Source organism: Crinia signifera, chromosome 6 (genome assembly GCF_055691185.1).
Source record: "Crinia signifera chromosome 6, ASM5569118v1, whole genome shotgun sequence".
NCBI lineage: Eukaryota > Metazoa > Chordata > Amphibia > Anura > Myobatrachidae > Crinia > Crinia signifera.
In genome coordinates, this window is record NC_139222.1 from 260670016 (window position 1) to 260691868 (window position 21853).

Genomic DNA, 21853 nt, shown 5'->3' on the forward strand with positions numbered 1-21853 from the left:
AGCCCATTGAAAATGAATGGGGAAGCGGCACTCATACTGGTGCCGCAATGACAGGGGCACCAGTATGAATGCACGCCCCCAGATGTGATTGGGTCAGCGGATCCAGTGATGGATCCGCTGTCCAATCACACACATGCAGGGCCCACCTGCATAGGATGCAGCAGCGCGACAGTGTGGAGTCCGGCGCCGCTGTCACCGCCGAGGAGAGGTGAGTCCGCCGGGGGAGGGGGGCGCATGTACGCCCTGCTGCCTGTGCCCGACCGCTGCATATACCATATAGCATGGTATTCAGGCGGGCGAGGGGGGGGGGGGTCCCGTGCGAGGAGATCAGTGCCTCCCCAGGCAATGACCTCACCGCACGTCACTGAAACTAGCTGTAAATTTACTAAAGAGGTGATGTTGCCCATAGCAACTAATCATATTTTGTCACTATGTAGGATCTAATAGTGATATGATAGATAGAATCTCATTGGTTGCTATGACTAACATCACATGTTTATATTTTGTAGAAGCGTTAGTAAATTCCTACCCCTTAGTCTTCAGCAAAGCAGACTGAGGGCCGATTCACAGTGCCCCGCAGTTCTCCAAGAATAGCGATTCAGAGACTTCCAGAGATCTGCACCTGCATGTCCACTTAGACTGCGATCACCTTGTGATTGCAGTTTAAGTACAGATGGAGGGCGAGTGTAGATATGGCCATCGTTGCAATTCGATGACAATTCTGCAACTGCCCATCGATAGTGCTAAACTATGCAATGGCTGACCATCGATTTTTTTACATATCGATGGTCAGCCATTGTGTTTGATGGATTGGCCTGTGGGCCAATCAAAACACGGGGGGCGGGTCTTCACGGGTGTCGGGGGCGGAGCTATGCTCCGTGTCCCGGCACTTTGAAAAAAAAAACATTGTTTTGCCGTTCCATCTATGGAGGGAAACCATCTGGTTCTCTCCCATCGATGGCAAAAGTATTCGACATCGGCCATGAACCATTGATGATTTTGAATCATCGATGGTCGATGGCCATCCCTAGGCGAGTGTTTTCTGGGAGCGCCCGGAAAACACAGGCATGGCAAGGCTGCTCCGGGGGAGAGCTGCCGCAGCTGCATGTCTTACACGCGGTCGCGGTGACCCTAAACATGTCTGGCCGGTGCCTGGTTTCATAGCTCAGCTGCACAGCCAGAGGGCAGCGGTTAATTTGTAGCGAAGCGCTCGCATTTTAGCACATCACGTGTAGGGATCGGTGAGACAGACTACCTTATCCTGCGCTGCGTGCACCCCCCCCCCCCCCCCACAGATTACCACGACAGGTGCAGTTTTGTGAAATTTCGCAAAACTGCAACTGAGCCCGAATCAAGCCCTGACTTTGCTTTATAATGATATTTAGGGGGAGAATTATCACACTAATTTTAAAGGCTCTGTTTTGAAATTGAGGGTTCAGAGCTGGTTGTACGGTCCTTTAGGCACATATATCAAACATTGGACAAAGATAAAGTGAAGAGAAATAAAGTACCAAGGGGGAGATTCTCTAAGAATCTCCGCCCCCCCTTCGCCCCCCATCGCATTTATAATTATCGCATATGTTCTAACATATGCGATAATTATAGCAAAGGACAGCTCTTGCGTTAAGAGCTGTCCTTTGCGGTGAGAGTCGCCGGGTCCCAGCAGGTCCTGGCGGCTCCCCCCTCCCTCACACACCCGGCGCTGCTGCTGCTGCGCCGGGCACTCCTACTCCCTGCACCCGGAAGAGGATCAGTGCAAAGAGGAGGTCACAGGTCCAGGCAGCACAGCTCTGTGCTGCCCGGACACAGGTGAGGGGGGAGGGGGCGATGCGGGGCGGCGGGGGTCCGTGCGGGGCGGCGGGGGGTCGTTGCGGGGCGGCGGTGGGATGCGGTAGAAGCCCATTTTTCTGGCGATGCCCCCCACCGCGGTAACCCGGCGGGGGATGCTTGCAGCATCCCAAAATGCGGTAAAAACCCGATAACAGGGTTTTTACCGCATTTTTAGCTTAGAGAATCTCCCCCTAAAACAATCAGCTTCTAACTGCCATTTTTTTCAAACACACTGTGTAAAATCACATTAAGCTGATTGGTTGGTACATTATCTGTCTCGAATTTGACTCTTCCCAAAGTTTGGTACTTCTCCCCCTTCATTTGTCTCCACATTATTTCCCCTCAACGTTTGGAGCATCCCCCCCTTTATCTTTCACCAAGAATTTATAATAAAATAATTTATGATTTATTATTAAATATGACACCAAAGATTCTTATCAAGTATGTTAATATAACTATGCTACAAAAGATACAATAGTCATTTTTAGTCATTTAAGTATTGATTCCCTTTTTCGGCTATAAGCACCAGTATTATCAGCCATACCTATATCACACAGAGCGGCCCGGTAGGACACATCAATGACCTGGTGCACGTCCATAACCCATTCAGTATATTCCCAGTACCGTATGTGAGATTTGTTCAAAAATATCATTTATTAACAATTTTATAAAAGTCTGATGATGATGGTTTGGGGCAGCCTATAACACCAGTATGGTCCTTATGACATTACTGTATTTAACTATGCCAGTAGGAGTTTCCTTTTTCAGTGATATAGATTTTGTTTATGTCATTATATAAAGACTGCCAGGAAATGTTCCGGCAGCCATGTACACTCTACGTAGTGGCCATTTTACAATACGTACATTTACTCTGCCCACTTGTCTTTCCGTTGTACTTTACGTAAGAGCAGTGCGGGTTCCCATGGATACGCTGAGGTAAGTACTGCCAGGGAGATGTCCTTCTTGCTGATATATTGGTTACTTTATTTAATACTAACTGTCAGTAGATATATTGACAATAGCTATGTACACTGTGGGCCTCATTCAGAGGTGGACGCTAACTGAGCGCAATGCCGATATGTGCGACTACATTTGCTGTGCATGCATTATTTGTGTCATCCGTACTGTGCGCATAGAGGTGCTTTTGCGTACGAAGACGCTAGCATCAGTGGTAGTGTGATAAAGCAATAGGTGTCCTTGGATGGTGTCTGAGGGGAGCGCAACAAAAAGACTGTCTCCTAGGCGGTGTATGAGAGTAGCACAGGCAGCGGAGGCTGCAGCAGGGCAAACGGGCGGCGTTCTCAGACACAGCCCATATGAAGGTAGAGGCACTGATGAACACGATGGTGCGTCGATGGTGGACTGTTGGGAAGCACTGGTGGTGTTACTACACACATTAAGTGTAGATAGTGGGTGTCACTCTAAAGTACACATTACTGCACAAGGGGAAAGCTGAAACTAGCTTTTGCATATTAATGCACCTGCGGCTCTGTCAGTGGGTGCTAGTGCAGACACAGCAGCACCCACCTCAGATCCAGGTCCTGTATGTGTTCATTGCTCTACGTACAGGTGTGTCCACATACATCTATCCTCTGTGAGCTACAAGTCACGTTACACGTGTGAACTACATGTGACTCATGTAGCATATTTGTGTGCAACTTTTTCATTTTTCAATGCGTCTTCTTCACAAAATGGTGGGAAAGGACGCACAAGCAGCTTCTGCTGATTAAAATGATATATGACATGTCTATATTTCATGTGTAACTACAGATAAAGAAATGCATACAAATTTACTGGAAAACACTGTAACTTAGCATCTTGTATGCAGATAAAGCCGCGGTCACACAGAGAACAACTTCTCTGGATATGGAGGAGAAACAGATGAATCTGCGCCGTAGGAGCGCCGAAAATTTTCGGGGCGTGCTCTAATTAAAGGGGCGTGGCCTATGCACATGGTTCTCCCGCGAGGCCAATCCCCCGTTTTGACGCTATGGGGGCATGACCCAGAGGCTCTGTAAGCCTCTAGCCATACTCCCAGCCCCCTGGCTGCGGGAATAGACGCTGTGCCCATGCACACAGCGTTTATTCACTGCTGCTCAGCAGCCGACAGGGGTGACTCCCAACAGCCCCCCCCCCCCTCACCGCGTGACACTGCCGGCCGCGGAAATGTCCCTGAAAACCGGGACATTCCCGCGGTTTTCGGGACTGTTGGGAGGTATGAGAAAATATAGGCAGGCCACATATCATTTTAATAGAAACATAGAATTTGACGGCAGATAAAAACCACTTGGCCCATCTAGTCTGCCCCTTTTTTAACCATGTTACCTCAAACCATATTTGATCCTTATTTCTTTGTAAGGATATCAATGTGCCTATCCCAAGCATGTTTAAATTGTTCTACTGTATTTGCCTCTACCATCTCTGATGGTAGGCTATTCCACTTATCCACTACCCTTTCTGTGAAGTAATTCTTCCTCAAAATTCTCCTAAATCTTCCTCCCTCTAGTGCCAGTGCATGTCCTCGTGTTCTGTTTCTCTGCTTCCTGTGAAGAATGTCTCCCTTCTGGACCTTGTTAAAGCCCTTGATATATTTGAAAGTTTCTATCATGTCCCCCCTTTCCCTTCTCTGCTCCAAAGTATACATATTAAGATCTTTTAGTCTTTCCTGGTATGTTTTGTGATGTAGGCCATGCACCATTTTAGTTCCCCTTCTTTGTACAGTCTCTAATGTATTTATATCCTTCTGGAGATATGGCCTCCAGAACTGGACACAGTACTCTAGATGAGGTCGTACTAATGACTTATACAGTGGCATTATTACTTCTTTCTTTCTACTGCTGATTCCTCTCCCTATGCAACCAAGCATCTGACTTGTCTTCCTCATTGCTTTGTTACACTGCCTACCTGCCTTTAAGTCCCCTGAAATTTTAATTTGCAGAAGCTGCTTGTGCTTCCGATTCACACCATTTTATGAATAAGATGTGTTGTTATGGAAAAAGTTGCAATACAACGACGCACAGCTCTAACGAATCACATCATGGCATGGCACGACTAGAAGAGTTTAATGTGCAAGGAGCCTAGAGGCATGTGAATACATCTGTATATTTACTGAGCCCACTTTACAACCAGCGCATTTCTCATCACATTGCTGAGGTTAGTCCTCCAGTGGAATGGCACAGGTTCCCCCACGCATAAACATAATCCCTGCATCAATTGAAAGAGCTCTGGCATTAGCATACGACAGTAAGGCCCTTATTCTGGTTCACTCGCAAAGGCAAATTCCTTCTCAAATGAACAAAACCATGTGCACTGCAGGTGGGGCAGATGTAACATCTGCAGAGAGAATTATATTTGGGTGGGGTTTTACTTTAAAGTGAGATCTATATTGCAGTATAAAAATTAAGCAGTCAGTATTTACCCTGCACAGAAACAAAATAACCAAATCGAATTCTCTCTGCACATGTTACATTTGCCCCACCTGCAGTGCACATGGCTTTATCCATTTTAGAAGGAATTTGCCTTTGCGAGTGAACCAGAATAAGGGCCTAAATCTGGCTTCCACAACTGCTCAAAGCTACGGTCACTTTTCTTGCGACTCAAAATCCGCCCTTTACCTTCCATGCTACTGCAGACCGGTACATCTGTAAGGGACACTTGGTCAATCCATTCTGCAGGACGCGGTAGTAGGGTGCAAATATAACCAACAGTATATATGTGTATATAAGGGGCCAGATTCTCTAAGCTTCAAAAGTGATAAAATGGAGAGTGATAAACAGCCAGCCAATCAGCTCCTGTCTGACATTTTTCAAACACAGTCTGTGACATGGCAGGTAGAAACTGATTGGCTGGCTGTTTATCACTCTTCATTTTATCACCTTTGAAGCTTAGAGAATGTAGCCCACGATCTTTAGCCCTGGTGCAGTTGTTGCTGGTTATTGGGATATGCACGTGCATGCAGACTATACTTTATAGTACAATAATTACATGGCTTATTATAGAGTTATATATAAAGAGAGAGAGAAATCTGTAAGGAATATATTTTACTCTTCCAGAATAGAGCTTTGGTTACATGTTACCACCACCACATACTTTAAATGTTAAATGAGCATTTTGTTACTTGGGATGTAGCAATCTGAATTTGTAACTTTTCTAAAACATGTTGAGAATCCAATATCGCGGTCTTCTTGGCAATATGTTTTTTTCATTATTGTTGAAATCTAACAATTCAGTGCAATAACTTTAAAGTGCACCTGTCACGTAGACACAACAGAAGCAGCCGCGGTGACATTGCACCTCGATGATGTCACCCATTCCTGATGACTTCATGACTGCAGCATTCTTATTGGTAGTGTGTCTTCTCAGCTTCCTCTGTCGTGTGCAGGTGATAGGTGCATTCTAAAATATGATGTGTCCTCAACTTATCTATATCATACCTAGTCTCAACAATAGTACAGTACTTAATCTCCTGCTACTGTATATGGTGACTCAACTCCCCTTCTAGACTCCATACACAAATGTGGATAAGGGCCAATTGGGGGACATTGCTTCAAGATGTATTTGTTTCACAAAATCATCATGCAGACTCCTGTGATTTCCTCCCGGCTGTTAGACAACTCTGAAGAGAATACAGTACCTTTGTCCTGTACTATGAAAGTGATGTAATATTAGAGCGGCCACCAGGGGGAGCTACAATTTTTTGTGTAGTGCGTCTCGGAACGTGATCGTCTGATTGAGATCCTGCAAGACATCAGCAGATATTAATTATTGTGACTAGTGTCTATGATAGAATAACGGTTTATTTATCATGCATTATACCACGAACAACTAAAGTCTACACGGATTAACATTTTTAATTCGGTATGCAAATCACTTTTTTTATTGGCAGAGGATAAAACAACAAGCCACAGCTAGGCCACAGATTCTGGGAGTGGCGAGGCCAGTTTTATCATCTTTCAATGCAGTTTAAGGGACAGATGTATCAAGCTTCAAAAAGTGATAAAGTGGAGAGTGAGAAGCAGCCAGCCAATCAGCTCCTACCTGTTATTTTTCGAATCCAGTCTATAACATGGCAGGTAGGAGCTGATAGGCTGGCTGTTCATCACTCACGTTATCACTTTTTGAAGCTTGTTACATCTAGCGCTTAGTGGCCTCGCAGATGGGTAGAAGGTAGGGTCACTCAGATAGCCGATACTGTCGCCATGGAGGCCATTTTGGACATTCGTCTTTTGGAATTGAGATGCTGGCAGGTGGCCTTCTTTTCCTCAGACATCTCCTACTTAGTTGCTGTGCACAAGCGCCCATCTCTGAACCACCCCCATTAATTGGTCCTCCAACTTTCTTTATGCAGACCCTGTGGAGCGCATGTGCTAGGCGACTTTTTTAAAACAGAGGCATACGCAGTTGTGGTTTACATTCGCATCAGCACCGCAGCAGAATTAGACCCTCAGGGGCAGATTTATTAAGCTCAGTGAAGTGATAAAGTGTCTGTTTTTTTTATCACCGGCCAATCAACTCCTAACTGTGACGTTACAGGCTTGGTTTGAAAAATGACAGGTAGGAGCTGATTGGCCGGTGATAAAAGCTAGATACTTTATCACTTCACCGAGCTTAATTAATCTACCCCAGACAGTTCCTTACGGCTGACAGTCCGTATACTGATTGGGGAGATTTATTAAAGCTTGGGCAGAGATAAAGTACCAACCAATCAGCTCCTTGTCGTTTTTATTTTAAAACACAGCCTGTAACATGACAGTTGGAAGCTGATTGATTAGAACTTTATCTCTCTCCAAGCTATGATAAATCTCCCCCTGTGTCCTTGCAGCTAAAGAATGGCAGTGACAGTAGTGCTGCATTTACTTTCTTACCTGACAAACTGAACCCAGATCGATGCAGGTTTCGAACTGGCCCCAACTGCACTTTCCCCGGACAGGCGGCTATCCTTCCGGTGGAAGAGGGAGCTGTAGATCTGGCAGTAAGTGTAAAATCATGAACGGGTCCATCGTACAATCCCCTTGGCACGCCACGGACCTCTGCCAGCTAAACCGCAAGACAAGGAATCATAGTTCTTAGAATTACAGGTTTATAGGAGATGCAGAATGGAACAAACAAAAATATGATTTAAGCAGATAAAAACCATTTGAGGTGAATACTGGGCCGGAAGCGGCTGTTTTGTTCACAGCCGCTGAGTAAATCCTGGGCTACGCTGCAGCTGCATACACCAGTGACAAGAGGAAAAACCAACCGATGGTGAGTAAAAATCGAATGATTTTCTTTCTGCACCCGTGCACATCCATTCGCAAACCTGTACGCAAAGTGCGATTTTGCTTATACTTTATCTCTCTCCAAAGCGTAATACATTTGCCCTCATGTGTACAATAAAATCACTGCCAGGTAAACACCACTTATAAACCATCTAGATACACAGGACTGTTGTGCAATAGATTACAGCAGCGTGTGACACTGGGGGTATCTAGGTAGAGACTGTTATTATCTATACTAGGTGATTCATCGCGCCCTACGGGCGCTCTTCACACCGTCGTAAGGGGCTGCGCCCCCTTAATTTGTGAACGTTTGTATATGAGAAATATGGTTAGAATTGTATGAAAGATGCCCTGTATTGCAACTTAGGTGTCCGCGAATCGCGGGAGGGGGGGTCGCGGAGGGTGCCGCGAATTGCAGGAGGGGGGGTCGCGGGGGGTGCCGCGAATTGCAGGAGGGGGGGTTGTGGGGGGGTGGATGCTGCGAATCGCGGGAGGGGAGGGATTGCAGAGAATCGCGGGAGGGGGGTCGCGGGGTGGGTTGCCGCAAATCGCGGGAGGGGGGTTACAGGGGCGGGGGTTGCGGCGAATCATGGTAGGGGGGGTCGCGGGGGGTGTGCCGTGAATCACGGGAGGGGGGGTCACGGGGTGGGGTGCCGAGAATCGCGGGGGGGTGTGTGTGTGCCGTGAATCGCGGGAGTGGGGGTTGCGGGGGGGGGGGGTGTGGGGGGGGGTGTGACGCGAATCGCCACAAGAAAAAATCAACACAGAAAGGTCAACACATGTAAATGTTGACATAAGTGTGGCACTTCATTGGTGTCCATGTCGACACATGAGAATGAATATGAAAACATTCAAAAAATGAAAAAAAACCTTCAAAAACTCATGTCAACCTTTTTCATTGTCGACCATAGCCATGTCAGTGTTTTCCATGTGCAATTTAATTCTGGAGCTGCCGCGAATCGCGGGGGGGGTGCCGCGAATTGCGGGAGGGGGGGTCGTGGGGGTGGGTGCCGCGAATCGCGGGAGGGGGGGTTACGGGGCAGGGGTTGCGGCGAATCATGGGAGGGGGGGTCGCGGGGGTGTGCCGTGAATCACGGGAGGGGGGGTCACGGGGTGGGGTGCCGAGAATCGCGGGGGAGGTGTGTGTGTGTGTGTGCCGTGAATCGCGGGAGTGGGGGTTGTGGGGGGGGGTGGGGGGGGTGTGACGCAAATCGCCACAAGAAAAATTCAACACAGAAAGGTCAACACATGTAAATGTTGACATAAGTGTGGCACTTCATTGGTGTCCATGTCGACACATGAGAATGAATATGAAAATATTCAAAAAATTACAAAAAAACTTCAAAAACTCATGTCAACCTTTTTCATTGTCGACCATAGCCATGTCAGTGTTTTCCATGTGCAATTTAATTCTGGAGCTGCCGCGAATCACGGGGGGGGTGCCGCGAATTGCGGGAGGGGGGGTCGCGGGGGTGGGTGCCGCGAATCGCGGGAGGGCGGGGTTCACAGGGGTTCCGGTGGGGGGTTGCCGCGAATTGCGGGAGGTGGGGGGTCACGGGGGGTGCCGCGAATCGCGGGAGGGGGGGTTGCGGGGGGGTGTGACGCGAATCGCCACAAGAAAAAATCAACACAGAAAGGTCAACACATGGAAATGTTGACATAAGTGTGCCACTTCATTGGTGTCCATGTCGACACATGACAATGAATATGAAAAAATTAAAAAAAATTAAAAATAAATCTTCAAAAACTCATGTCAACCTTTTTCATTGTCGACCATAGCCATGTCAGTGTTTTGCATGTGCCAAATGCACATGCCAAATGGGGGGGGGGGGGTGCCGCGAATCGAGGGAGGGGGGTCGCAGGGGGGTTGCCGCCAATCGTGCAAGGGGGGGTCGCGGGGGGTTACTTTTTGCCGCGAATCGCGGGAGGGAGGTCGCGGGGGGGTGTTTTTTCAGCGAATCGGGGGGGGGGGGGTGGGTCACGGGGGAGGGTTTGCCGCGATTCGCGGGAGGGGAGGGTCGCGGGGTGGTGGTTATGCCGCGAATTGCGGGAGGGGTCGTGGGGGGGTTCTTTTTGCAGCGAATCGCGGGAGGGGGGGTCGCGGGGGTGTTTTTGCTGCGAATCGCGGTAGGGGGGGTCGCGGGGGAGCGGGTGTTTTTGCCGCGAATCGCGGGACGGGGGGGGGGGCGCTCACCTGGTGGCTGTGGAGTAGCAGTGCTGGGCAACATGGGAAGGCAGTGGGTGTCTGGCACTGTCTGTGGGCTCACTGGGCTGGTTCTCTGTCACATACCTCCCAACATGACCCTCTCCAGGAGGGACACAATGCTCTGTTTCTAGACTTCCCCTTAATGTATGATTGCCATCACCTGTTTTAAACAGGTTAATTTCTCAGAAAGGTGTTCAGCACAGATGAAGGCAATCACACATTAAGAGGAAAGTCCAGGAACAGAGCGTTATAGACACAGACACCCACTTTGAGTGACAGATGTAGCCAAATATATAGGAGATACAGATCTGGTGGAGGTTGATGATAGATAAACTGTAGGCCCTTATTCTGGTTCACTCGCAAAGGCAAATTCCTTCTCAAATAGACAAAACCATGTGCACTGCAGGGGGGGGGGGGGGGGGGCAGATGTAACATGTGCAGAGAGAGTTAGATTTGGGTGGGATTTGTGGATAGGTGCGCTGGTCCCCCCGAAGCTGCTGTATGTTTCACTTATCCATGCACCCACTGAGGACGGACACTTTAAGAAGGATACGGCTTTAATGATCCCAGCTCTGAGGAGAACGTTAATTCGGAGTGACTTCTGTAGTCTAGGATAGCTGCAGGGAAGCAGCACCTATCACAGTGAATCACTCATGTACAGGGTGCTTTGCAGAGGATGTGCCTATGTGTGGCAGCATTGCAGAGCAGGGCTATGCTCACAGCCTGTCTTACACACTAATAACTAGGCGGCTGAAAAGGAAATTATGAAATTCTGCTTATTCATCTTAATTGTCTTGTGCTACAGGATATATTGCTGTAAACTCTACATCTAATTGTACTAATCATTTCTGCCTATACTGTACATAAGTATAGTTCCCGAGACCAAACATGACTTTGGTTTACCTAATAATTAATCGCACAAACTGTGCAGCACACCTTCCATCACACTAACTGTGCAGCACACCTTCCATCACACTAACTGTGCAGCACACCTTCCATCACAATAACTGTGCAGCACACCTTCCATCACAATAACTGTGCAGCACACTTTCAGTCACACTAACCATACAGCACAAGTTGTTATACTAACTGTATAGCAGCCCTTCCATCACAATAATAAGTACTTTCTGTCACGCTAACTGTACAGCATCCCTTCCATAACATTAACAAAACAGCACTGCTTCCATCACACTAACTGTGTGCCCTTTCATCACACTAACTGTACAGTGCCCTTTCATCACACTAACTGTACAGTACCCTTTCACACTAACAGTACAGCACACCTTAGTTCCATCACACTAACCATATAGCACACCTTCCATCACATTAACTGTACAGCATTCCTTCCATAACACTAACTGAACAGCATAGCTTCCATCACTCTAACTGCACAGTGCCCTTTCATCACACTAACTGTACAGTGCCTTTCATCAAACTAATTGTACAGTACTCTTTCATCACACTAACAGTACAGTACACCTTCCATCACACTACCCATATAGCAAACTTTTCATCACACTAACAGTGTGGCACACTGTTCACCATACTAACCATACAGCACAACTTCCATCACACTAACCGTTCAGCAAACCTTCCATCACACTAACCTTGTAGCACACCTTCTGTCACACTAACCTGCAGCACACCTTCCGTCACACTAGCCATGCAGCACATCTTCCATCGCACTAACCATGCAGCACACCTTCCGTTACACTAACCATGCAGCACACCTTCCGTCACACTAACCGTGCAGCACACCTTCTTTCACACTCACCGCTCAGCACACCTTCCATCACACTAACCATGCAGCACACCTTCCGTCACACTCACCATTCAGCACACCTTCCGTCACACTAACCACGCAGCACATCTTCCATCGCACTAACAGTGCAGCAAACCTTCCGTCACACTAACATTGCAGCACACCTTCCATCACACTAACATTGCAGCACACCTTCAGTCACACTAACCACGCAGCACATCTTCTGTCACACTACCAGTGCAGCACACTTTGCGTCACACTAGCCATGCAGCACACCTTCCGTCACACTAACCACACAGCACATCTTGCATCACTGAACAATATGCCAAATGACAAACGATCTAGCTAGAGTCTAGTAATATTCATCTTTTTGTGAACTACCTTCCGTCACACTAACCGTTCAGCAAACCTTCCATCACACTAACCGTGCAGCACACCTTCCGTCACACTAACCATGCAGCACACCTTCTGTCATACTAACCGTGTAGCACATCTTCTGTCACACTACCAGTGCAGCACACTTTGCGTCACACTAGCCATGCAGCACACCTTCCGTCACACTAACCACACAGCACATCTTGCATCACTGAACAATATGCCAAATGACAAATGATCTAGCTAGAGTCTAGTAATATTCATCTTTTTGTGAACTACCTTCCGTCACACTAACCGTTCAGCAAACCTTCCGTCACACTAACCGTTCAGCAAACCTTCCATCACACTAACCGTGCAGCACACCTTCCGTCACACTAACCATGCAGCACACCTTCTGTCATACTAACCGTGTAGCACATCTTCCATCGCGCTAACCATGCAGTATGATGTTAAAAATAGACGTATCAGTATCCAACACATCTGCTGGAAACATAAAACACTTATCCATAATCTAGAGCTGGAGCTGTAGTTTAAAAATATTATAAATGAGTATGGTTTGCTTGTAATTTCTCTCCAGGAACTGTACCAATGTATTAATCTGTAGTTGTGCCCTTGGTGTGGAAATCATCTCCCAGCTGCTCATTAGCAGCGAGTGTGTAAATAGGTGAAAATATGGCATTGTGCAGCAGTATCTGCCATCAGAATACTTCCCCTTTCCTCATGGCCACCACAACAATACATCGGTACATGTAATATCTGGGCGCCCGATTTTTTCATCGGGTCGGAAAAATCGATCGCATCGCATGCGACCAAATAGCATGCGATGCGATCGACCCAATTTTTTTATAGGATCCAATTTTAAATAGTCCCTGAGGCCCGATTTTACATTGGGTCCAATGTTAAATGCCCCCCAGACCCCATTTTTAATTGTATACCCACCCTGATGGGTAATTACTCATTGTTAACGGCACGCCACGATCAACGCCAACCGGAAGCGTGGCGAGCGCAGCGAGCCCGCGAGGGGCGGCGGTACGCGTCCTCCGACCTTTTCATACCCCCACTATCCACGTCGGCGAGGAGTTGATTTTATATAGTGCGGCGAGCGCAGCGAGCCACTGAGCCCGAAGCGTGGCGAGCAGACGCGGAATACGAGCCCGAAGCATGGCAAACGCAGCGAGCCCCACGTGGGGACGCGGATTACTTAACATGTATTCCACGTCCCCTCATGGGGCTCGCTGCGCTCGCCACGCTTCGGGCTCATATTGCGCGTCCGCTCGCCACGCTTCGGGCTTGGTGGCTCGCTGCACAAAATCAACTCCATGCCGACGTGGATAGTGGGGGTATGAAAAGGTAGGACGCATACCGCCACCCCTCGCGGGCTCGCTGTGCTCGCCACGCTTCGGGTTGCTGTTGATCGTGGCGTGGCGTTAACAATGGGGGCCATTTGGCATAGTAATTACCCATCAGGGTGGGTATACAATTAAAAATGGGGTCTGGGGGGCATTTAACATTGGACCCAATGTAAAATCAGGTCTCAGGGACCATTTAACATTGGATCCTCTGTAAAAATCGGGTCGATCGCATCGCATGCCTTAAGATGCGATGCCACTGATTTTTCCGACCCAATCAAAAAATCGGGTCCCATCGCATCTGATCGCATGCCTTAAGTTAAGGCATGCAATAAAAAAATCGGGCGCCCAGATATTACACAAGTACCAATACATTTTTATGTATGCATTAAAAAATCATGAATTAGATACTGGATAGAATTCCAGCTGTCCTTACCTTGTTCCGGGCTTTAATCCTTTTGTATACAAAATCAGGGAATGTTTTCCTTGGAATGAAGCGTCCAGACCCTTGGCTGACATGGAGAGTTCCATCTTCCAGCACAACCCGTCCTTGGCTTATAACTACTTCTGGGGCCCCCTGGCATTCCATTCCTTCAAATATGTTCAGCTCAATAGCCTGTCAGAAATCAACAGGTCCATATATACTTTTAAGCCTTTAGAGTTATATTCATTCAAGTATATTATTCTGTCCGATCTTCCCTCTACTAACCCTTTCCTTGAAGAGTCATCCTCTATACAGTTGTTCTCATAAGTTTTCATACCCTAGAAGAATTTGTGATTTTCTGGCCATTTGTCAGAGAATATTAATGATAACTCACAAACTTTTCTTTCACTCATGGTTAGTGGTTGGGTGAAGCCATTTATTGTCAAACAACTCCGTTTACTCTTTTTAAATCATAATGACAACAGAAACTACCCAAATGACCCTGATCAAAAGTTTACATACCCCAGTTCTTAATACCGTGTATTGCCCCCTTTAACATCAATGACAGCTTGAAGTCTTTTGTGGTAGTTGTGGATGAGGCTCTTTATTTTCTCAGATGGTAAAGCTGCCCATTCTTCTTGGCAAAAAGCCTCCTGTTCCTGTAAATTCTTGGGCTGTCTTGCATGAACTGCACATTTGAGATCTCCCCAGAGTGGCTCAATGAAATTGAGGTCAGGAGACTCCAGAACCTTCACTTTATTCTGCTGTAGCCAATGACAGGTCAACTTGGCCTTGTGTTTTGGATCATTGTCATTTTGGAAAGTCCAAGTACGTCCCATGCGCAGCTTCTGGGCTTTTTCTCCAGGATTTTCTGATAACATGCTGCATTCATCTTGCCATCAATTTTGAACACATTTCCAGTGCTTTTGTAGCTCACACATCCCCAAAACATCAGCGATCGACCTCCGTGTTTCACAGTAGGAATGGTGTACCTTTCATCATAGGCCTTGTTGACAATTTTGGTCTCATCACTCCATTTATTCCAAAAGTTTTGAGGCTTGTCTCTGTGCTGTTTGGAGTATTGTAAGGGGATGCTTTGTGGCATTTGCGTAGTAATGGGTTTCTTCTGGCGATTTGACCATACAGCCCATTTTTCCTCAAATGCCTCCTTATTGTGCATCTTGAAACAACCGTACCACTTTTTATCATAGAGTCCTGTATTACAGTTGACGTTATTTGTGGATTTTTCTTTGCATCCTGAACAATTTTCCTGGCAGTTGTGGCTGAGATTTTTGTTGGTCTACCTGAACGTGATTTGGTTTCCACAGAATCCCTAATTTTCCACTTCTTAATTAGAGTTTGAACACTGCTGATTGGCATTCTCATTTGCTTGGATATCTTTTTATATCCCTTTCCTGTTTTAAACAATTCAATTACATTTTCCTGCATATCCTTTGACAATTCTTTTGCTTTCCCCATGATTCAGAATCCAGACACATCATTGCAGCACTGGATGAAAGATGCAAGGGTCTTTTAGGAGTCAAGAAACTCACTGACCATTTATACACACACACACACACACACACACACACACACACACACACACACACACACTGATTACAAGCAAACAGATCACAGCTGAGGATGGTTACCTTTAGAAGCCATTAAAACCTGTGTGTGTCAACTTGTGTGCATGTTATCAGGCCAAAATCTCCAGGGTATGTAAACTTTTGATCAGGGTCATTTGGGTAGTTTCCGGTCATTATGATTTTAAAAGAGTAAACACAGTTTGCCAATAAATGGTTTCACCCAACCACTAACAATCATATTCTCTGACAAATGGCCAGAAAATGACAAAAGACCAAATGGGTATGTAAACTTATGAGCACAACTGTATATATAGGCCCACAGAGAGCCAACAGTCTAAAAGCTGACGTCACGTGACGTCTGCTTCCCCAGGGCGGCATTAACCTGCTTGCTAGGTTTTGAATATATGCAGCCGAGCGAGCAGGTGTGAATCAGACCAATTGACCATTTAGGGTGGTTACGGGGAGTGGCAGCAGAAAACCACAGGACCACAGCTGAGATGACATCTCTGAATAAGACCCCATTGATCTTTCATCAAATGGATCAATAAAGGTCTCAGACGGGTGACGGCCGTAATTCACAAAGGAAAGAATATTACTTTTACTTTTAGATTTGTGTTATTGAATCTGTACTGACAGACACATACAGAAAAAAAGTCTCTATTCCCGAAATATTTTAGTAGTATTATTCTTGTTTTCCTCCCCAACGTCTGTTTAGAAACCCCCAACTGCTGTACATAGAGAACAGAATAGCTAGACCAGTTATTACCAGATTATGGGTTTTGGCAGAAATAGTTTTTAGAACTTTTGGATTCCAGATAACTAGGTCGGCATCGGAGCCAGCTGCGATCCTTCCCTTTCGGGGATACAAGTTAAATATCTTGGCGGCGTTTGTGCTGGTCACGGCGACAAACTCGTTCTCATCCATTTTGCCAGAGTTCTGCGATAAAGAGGGAATGACATGGGCACGGTTATTTGTCATTGTACAAAATGCAAATCTTTTTGTTGTGTTACGCAGTATGGACCATGGACTGTAAGGTTACCCGAATTGGTTGTCCAGGTTGTTATTCCGCTGGCTTTGTTATAGCATTAGTTGTTAGCTTTTTGGACAGCAGAGGCGTACCCGTATGGGGGAGGGGGGGGGGGGGGAGTGCCTGACAAGCCTAATAGTTGGCGTAAAAATGGCCCGGACCTCCCATTACTAACCTTTAAAGTGTTTTTCATTTGGTTATAATACTTACATATGAAACTAAAGCTACTGACTACATTATTGCTTTTTATTCAAAGCAAGTGAGTGACAAGGGAGCATCCTTAATTCTAGCACTCTAGGAAGAAATAAATGGCATCAGAAATAAATCACCCAGGTTCTATATACAGTAGATGCGTCGTCCATCAATTGGGTTGCTATGTACTTCCTTATACATAAGGGGGCTAATTCAACATCAATCGGAACTGGGCGAATTCAGCTCAGATACGATGTTTGGGGGTCTGTGCATGTGCGTATTTGAGCATGTGCAGACCACGGCAACGAATGCCTTTGGCAAGTTACACAGTCGCCGGGCCATTCGTTGCGGGGAGGGACGGCAGGGGAAACGGGTGGACGGCGCTGGACCATGGGAACGTTCTATGGGCATCCCCATGAAAAAGAAGGCATTCCTGTGGGAACGCAGGCAGGCTGATGCCTGCTGGGGGTGGGTGGATAACATCACAGGACATCAGCGCCCGCCCATCTTCGGCGATTTGCGGAGGAAATAAAAGTCAGTTTCTACTGCTAGCGGACGCATCCCTTGGAAAGAGGATTTGGCGGTGGGTGGGTGCTTGGTGGGGCGGCGTTCGGTAATCAGTGAACGACTTCTGTTTACCAAGCGGCGTTGAATCATGTGGGTTAGAGTCATGGGTACTTGTTATCTTACTTGGCTATGTTCCCCTTGCTGGTGGCAGTGAAGTTGACCTTTCCCACACTAAGATTTAGACATAGTGTAGGTGGCAGAGGTCACAGGTCTGACTATAGTGTGCCCTCCTCTGGTGGTGGTGTTGTGTAGGCTTTCCCAAGGCTTCTTCAAGTGGTTTATTTTTAGGCATGTTCATAAGTATAAAACCATAGAGAGAAATAGGCCCAATGAAATTATAGCTATCATTTGTCTTGTCTACGAAATGACAGAAGATGATTGGTTACTTTGGGCAACTTCTACAATTCATCTCTTTCAAATGTATCTCACCTTAGTCTACTCACTGTGTAAGTGGGGTGCAGCTGAGGTGAGTGCCACCATTAATGCACCAAGTCACAGGCACTATCTGTATAACAAGTGGATGGACCAAGTATGTCATTGAGATCAGGTGACTACAGTCAGGGAAGTAATAAGATGTAACTGATGCAGCTCTGATTATCCTTACCACACATTTCTCCCAAATAACTGACATTCTTTCTTCTACTCCGTTTATTCCCTCTGGTATTAGTGTGAAGTTGTCCTTGCCAACGGCCTTCTGTGCTGTGGTAAAGGTGCAGTGGGCGCTCCCTGCTACCTGAAGGTCCGAACTGCAGAAGACAGGACAGACACCGGTCACTTTACACAAGTTCAACTCCACAGCGAACCAGTCACCACCAAATAATGGAGACAGTTTGTGCGCTGAACCAATATTCATGCAAATACAGCCAGTAAAGTCGCTGGGGATCAGTGACACCATTGAGGTGTGAAGCATGAGGCATTGTGGGATAACAAAAATTTCAAAATGTTCACCATGATTAACTGCACGCCAATTCAAAATACTGTACTCAGTTATGGAGAAAGGATAAAGCTCTTACAGTTTACGTAAACAAACATATTTAAAAAAAACGCGCTGAATTATAGCAGCTTGAATTTTTGCTGTGCTTCCGGACCAGTGACCTCCTCCTCCCCAGCCCCGTACTTCCACTTCCGGGTACAGGGAGGAGGAGCCAGCGAGTCCCTGGCCCTGCAGCAGCAGAAGCCGGGCACAGGAGGAGGGTGGAGTCGCCAGGGACTTGCTCACACATCGCCGGCTGCATCGCAAAGGGCAGCTCTTAAAGTAAGAGTCTTAATGCATATGCGATTATTATCTATGCGGTATCCGGCGATGTGCGGCAGAAAGGGGCTGCGGATGTTAGCGCATCCCACCCACAGTCTGTCACATGTCCGTTAGGAGCTGATTGGCTAGTACTTTTTCTCCATCCACTCTCCAAGCCTTAGTACATAGACAACCTTAGGGGAGGATGTGCAAAGCCTTGGAGAATGACAGAGAGAGGTAAACGACCAATGATCAGCTCCTAACTGCCATGTTACAGGCTGGGTATGAACGACAACAGGAGCTGATTGGCTGGTAGCTTCTCTCTCTCCACATTATCTCTCTCCATGGCTTAGTACATCTGCTATTATGATAGATGAACAGAATCCTTTTTAATCAAAGCCGCAATAAATGAAGAAATAAAAGCTACGTACCAGGATAGTAATGAGCCGAGATAGTCCGGGGTTGTGGTGTCGGCGCTTATTGGGGGCGAGGTAATGAAAGCTGCCGCTTTGGCCCAGTTCTTACTCCAGTAATGCGTGCCATCGGTAGCCAGCCCGGCCGTTATCGTCTCCCCGTACACCACCATACCTGCCGAGAAGCACACCGGCACTTATCTACTGCTGCACTGCATTGGATATTATAGAACATGTAAGGGTATGGGTCATAGGGGCCGACAGTATGAAGGTCGACATACACTAAGTCCACCACTAAAGGTCGACAGGGCGTAGGTGGACACATTAAATAGGTTGACAGGGTCAGAAAGGTCCTCACAAGCATTAGGTCGACAATGGGAAGGTCAAAAGTCAAAAGGTTGACATGAGGGTTTTTTAAAATTTGCGCCGAATGTTGACATAAGTCAACATGGACACCGTGTCGGTGTACCGCGTCCCCTCAGCATGCTCGGCACACCACGCCCTAGTGGATGCTGGGGTATGAAGTACTGGCTGTTTTTGAAAATAAAAGTGTCAAGCTTGTCGACCTTTTAACATGCGTCGACCTAAACCCAGTCGACTTTTAGTGGTCGACGAATGTATGTCAACCTTCATACTGTCGACCAAGCGACCATATCTCCTCTGCACAACCATTCAAATTTGCTTTAAGTGGGTTGGACAGAGGGCCAGATGCACTAAGCTCAACAAGTGATAAACCGGAGAGTGATGACGCACCAGCCAATCAGCTCCCACTTAACATTTTTCAAGCACAGCTTGTGCTATGACAGGAGTTGGTTGGCTGGTACTTTATCACTCTCCATTTTATCACTTTTCAAGGCTTAGTACATCTTGTCCATAAAAACTCCTTTGCAGAAGTCATATGACATTGTATCCCCTGTACTAGATATACTTATACTTCTTTTCCATCTACAAGCCGGGTCGCACCCGGGATTTTGTACCTGGCTCCAGCACGGGTTGACTCCTTTCTATCTTAGTCCCCACCCAGCATAATGCCGGGCAGGTGACATCATCAGGAGGCGGGGTCGGGGTGGTGTTTGGAGAGCATCTCCGAACGCCGGCTTTTGCATTGCAGTGAACGGGACCCGGGTTGTATCGACCCAGCTTACCTGTTTACACTGCACAATGACCTGGGTTGAACCCGTGTTCAATCCTGGTCGCTACCCTGGTTCATTTGAACTGGGAACGTTTCCACCTGCCTACAATCCCAGGTTTTGCGTGCTCCCCGGGATATTTAGGCTAGTGGACAAGGGGTATAAGTGACTGATAGTATGGGGATAGCATTGTACTATAGGATACAAAACATGAACATATATAATAGGGCAATAGACAGTGCCCTGTGCCCTGTGCTTTATTTGGTTCTATAAGGAGAGGAGAGTTAGTATCATCTTACAGCTGCTGTATCCCGGCTGGCACCTTATCAGCTGGCGTCTAGAAGCAGCTTCCTCAGCAAACGCTGCCAATTAGGCCATTAACATGCACTTAATGTTAAATAAGCTTCAGAGAGTTCATCAACTCATCACACTTGAATATATACAGTAAGTGAGCGTATAACAGCGATATGTCTGTACGAGACTTGTTATATAATTGCGTTATAACCTATAGCCATATAATGTATGCTTTTCTGCATGTACGGACGTCCCCTTATATACTGTATTTATCCTATACAGTATGTCGTGGGATGAATGGCATAATACCTGTGATCTCCTCTTTTCCCTTAAGCTGCAATTCCTCAACCGGACTTACAACATACCACAGTTTTAGGGATATGTCACTGTGAGATCTGACTGTAGTCTCTACTTAAGTTGTGTATCGGGAGCATCACAGCCAGTGCACATACTGTATCAGTGGGGCCCAGTATGCCATCTACAAAGCCGAGGTGTCCTGAACTCCCGGTACATGTGCACCCGTCCCCTAGGCACAGCAGCAGCAGACGTTCCGACCGATGGGTCAACATTCATGAAAATCTGGACTACAGTATAAATTCACCCAGAACTGGTAACATCATGAGAAAATGTTCTATAGAGTAATCAGCAATGGGATGTAGTGAAGTCTCAGAGGCAAATTTACTAAAGATTCTAAAAATAAAGACGTGATGTTGCCTGGAGCAACCAATGGATTCTGTCTATCATTTCTCTATTGCATCCTAGAAAATGAAGGAATCTGATTGATTGCTATGGGCAACATAATTATTATTTTTTTTTTTTTTGAAGCTTTTGTAAATTTACTCTTCAGTCTACAAAGTATCTGGGTCCTGGTAATGGGTTACTTACTGTATACTTTAAATGTTACAGTGGTTCCCTGTGGGGGTATGGGACACTGGGATGACCCAATTTAGGTCGACATGGGTTGACCACTGAAGGTAGACAGGCCTTAGGTCGAAACCTGCAATAGGTCGACGTGGCTAAGGGGTCGACCTAATGGCCGTATCCCTCCCTGTGCCGGTATAACTCAGTTGCGGCATACCGCAGGTCAGCTGGTCACACACAGGTGTTCTGATTTATGAGTGAATAATGAATTCTACAACAGCACAAAATGAAACGTTCCGCTACAGCGAGCAGAGGAAAGAGCAAGACGCCAAAGGAAAG

The 21853-nt window shown here is 46.7% G+C and overlaps 1 protein-coding gene across 2 annotated transcripts in view; it reads right to left on the reverse strand.

Moving 5' to 3' along the window:
• Nucleotides 1-5855: 5855 nt before the first annotated feature.
• DPYSL4 (dihydropyrimidinase like 4) overlaps nt 5856-21853 on the reverse strand; it is a 31621-nt gene continuing 15623 nt past the window's right edge. For both annotated transcript variants that reach the window (XM_083149454.1, XM_083149455.1), the window contains exons 9-14: nt 19248-19404; nt 18187-18328; nt 16562-16732; nt 14219-14398; nt 7695-7866; nt 5856-6567 (exon numbers count right to left, since the gene is read on the reverse strand). In XM_083149454.1, the coding sequence (XP_083005580.1) occupies nt 6476-6567; nt 7695-7866; nt 14219-14398; nt 16562-16732; nt 18187-18328; nt 19248-19404 (914 nt within the window). In that variant the 3' untranslated portion in view covers nt 5856-6475. The remainder of the gene's footprint in view (nt 6568-7694; nt 7867-14218; nt 14399-16561; nt 16733-18186; nt 18329-19247; nt 19405-21853) is intronic.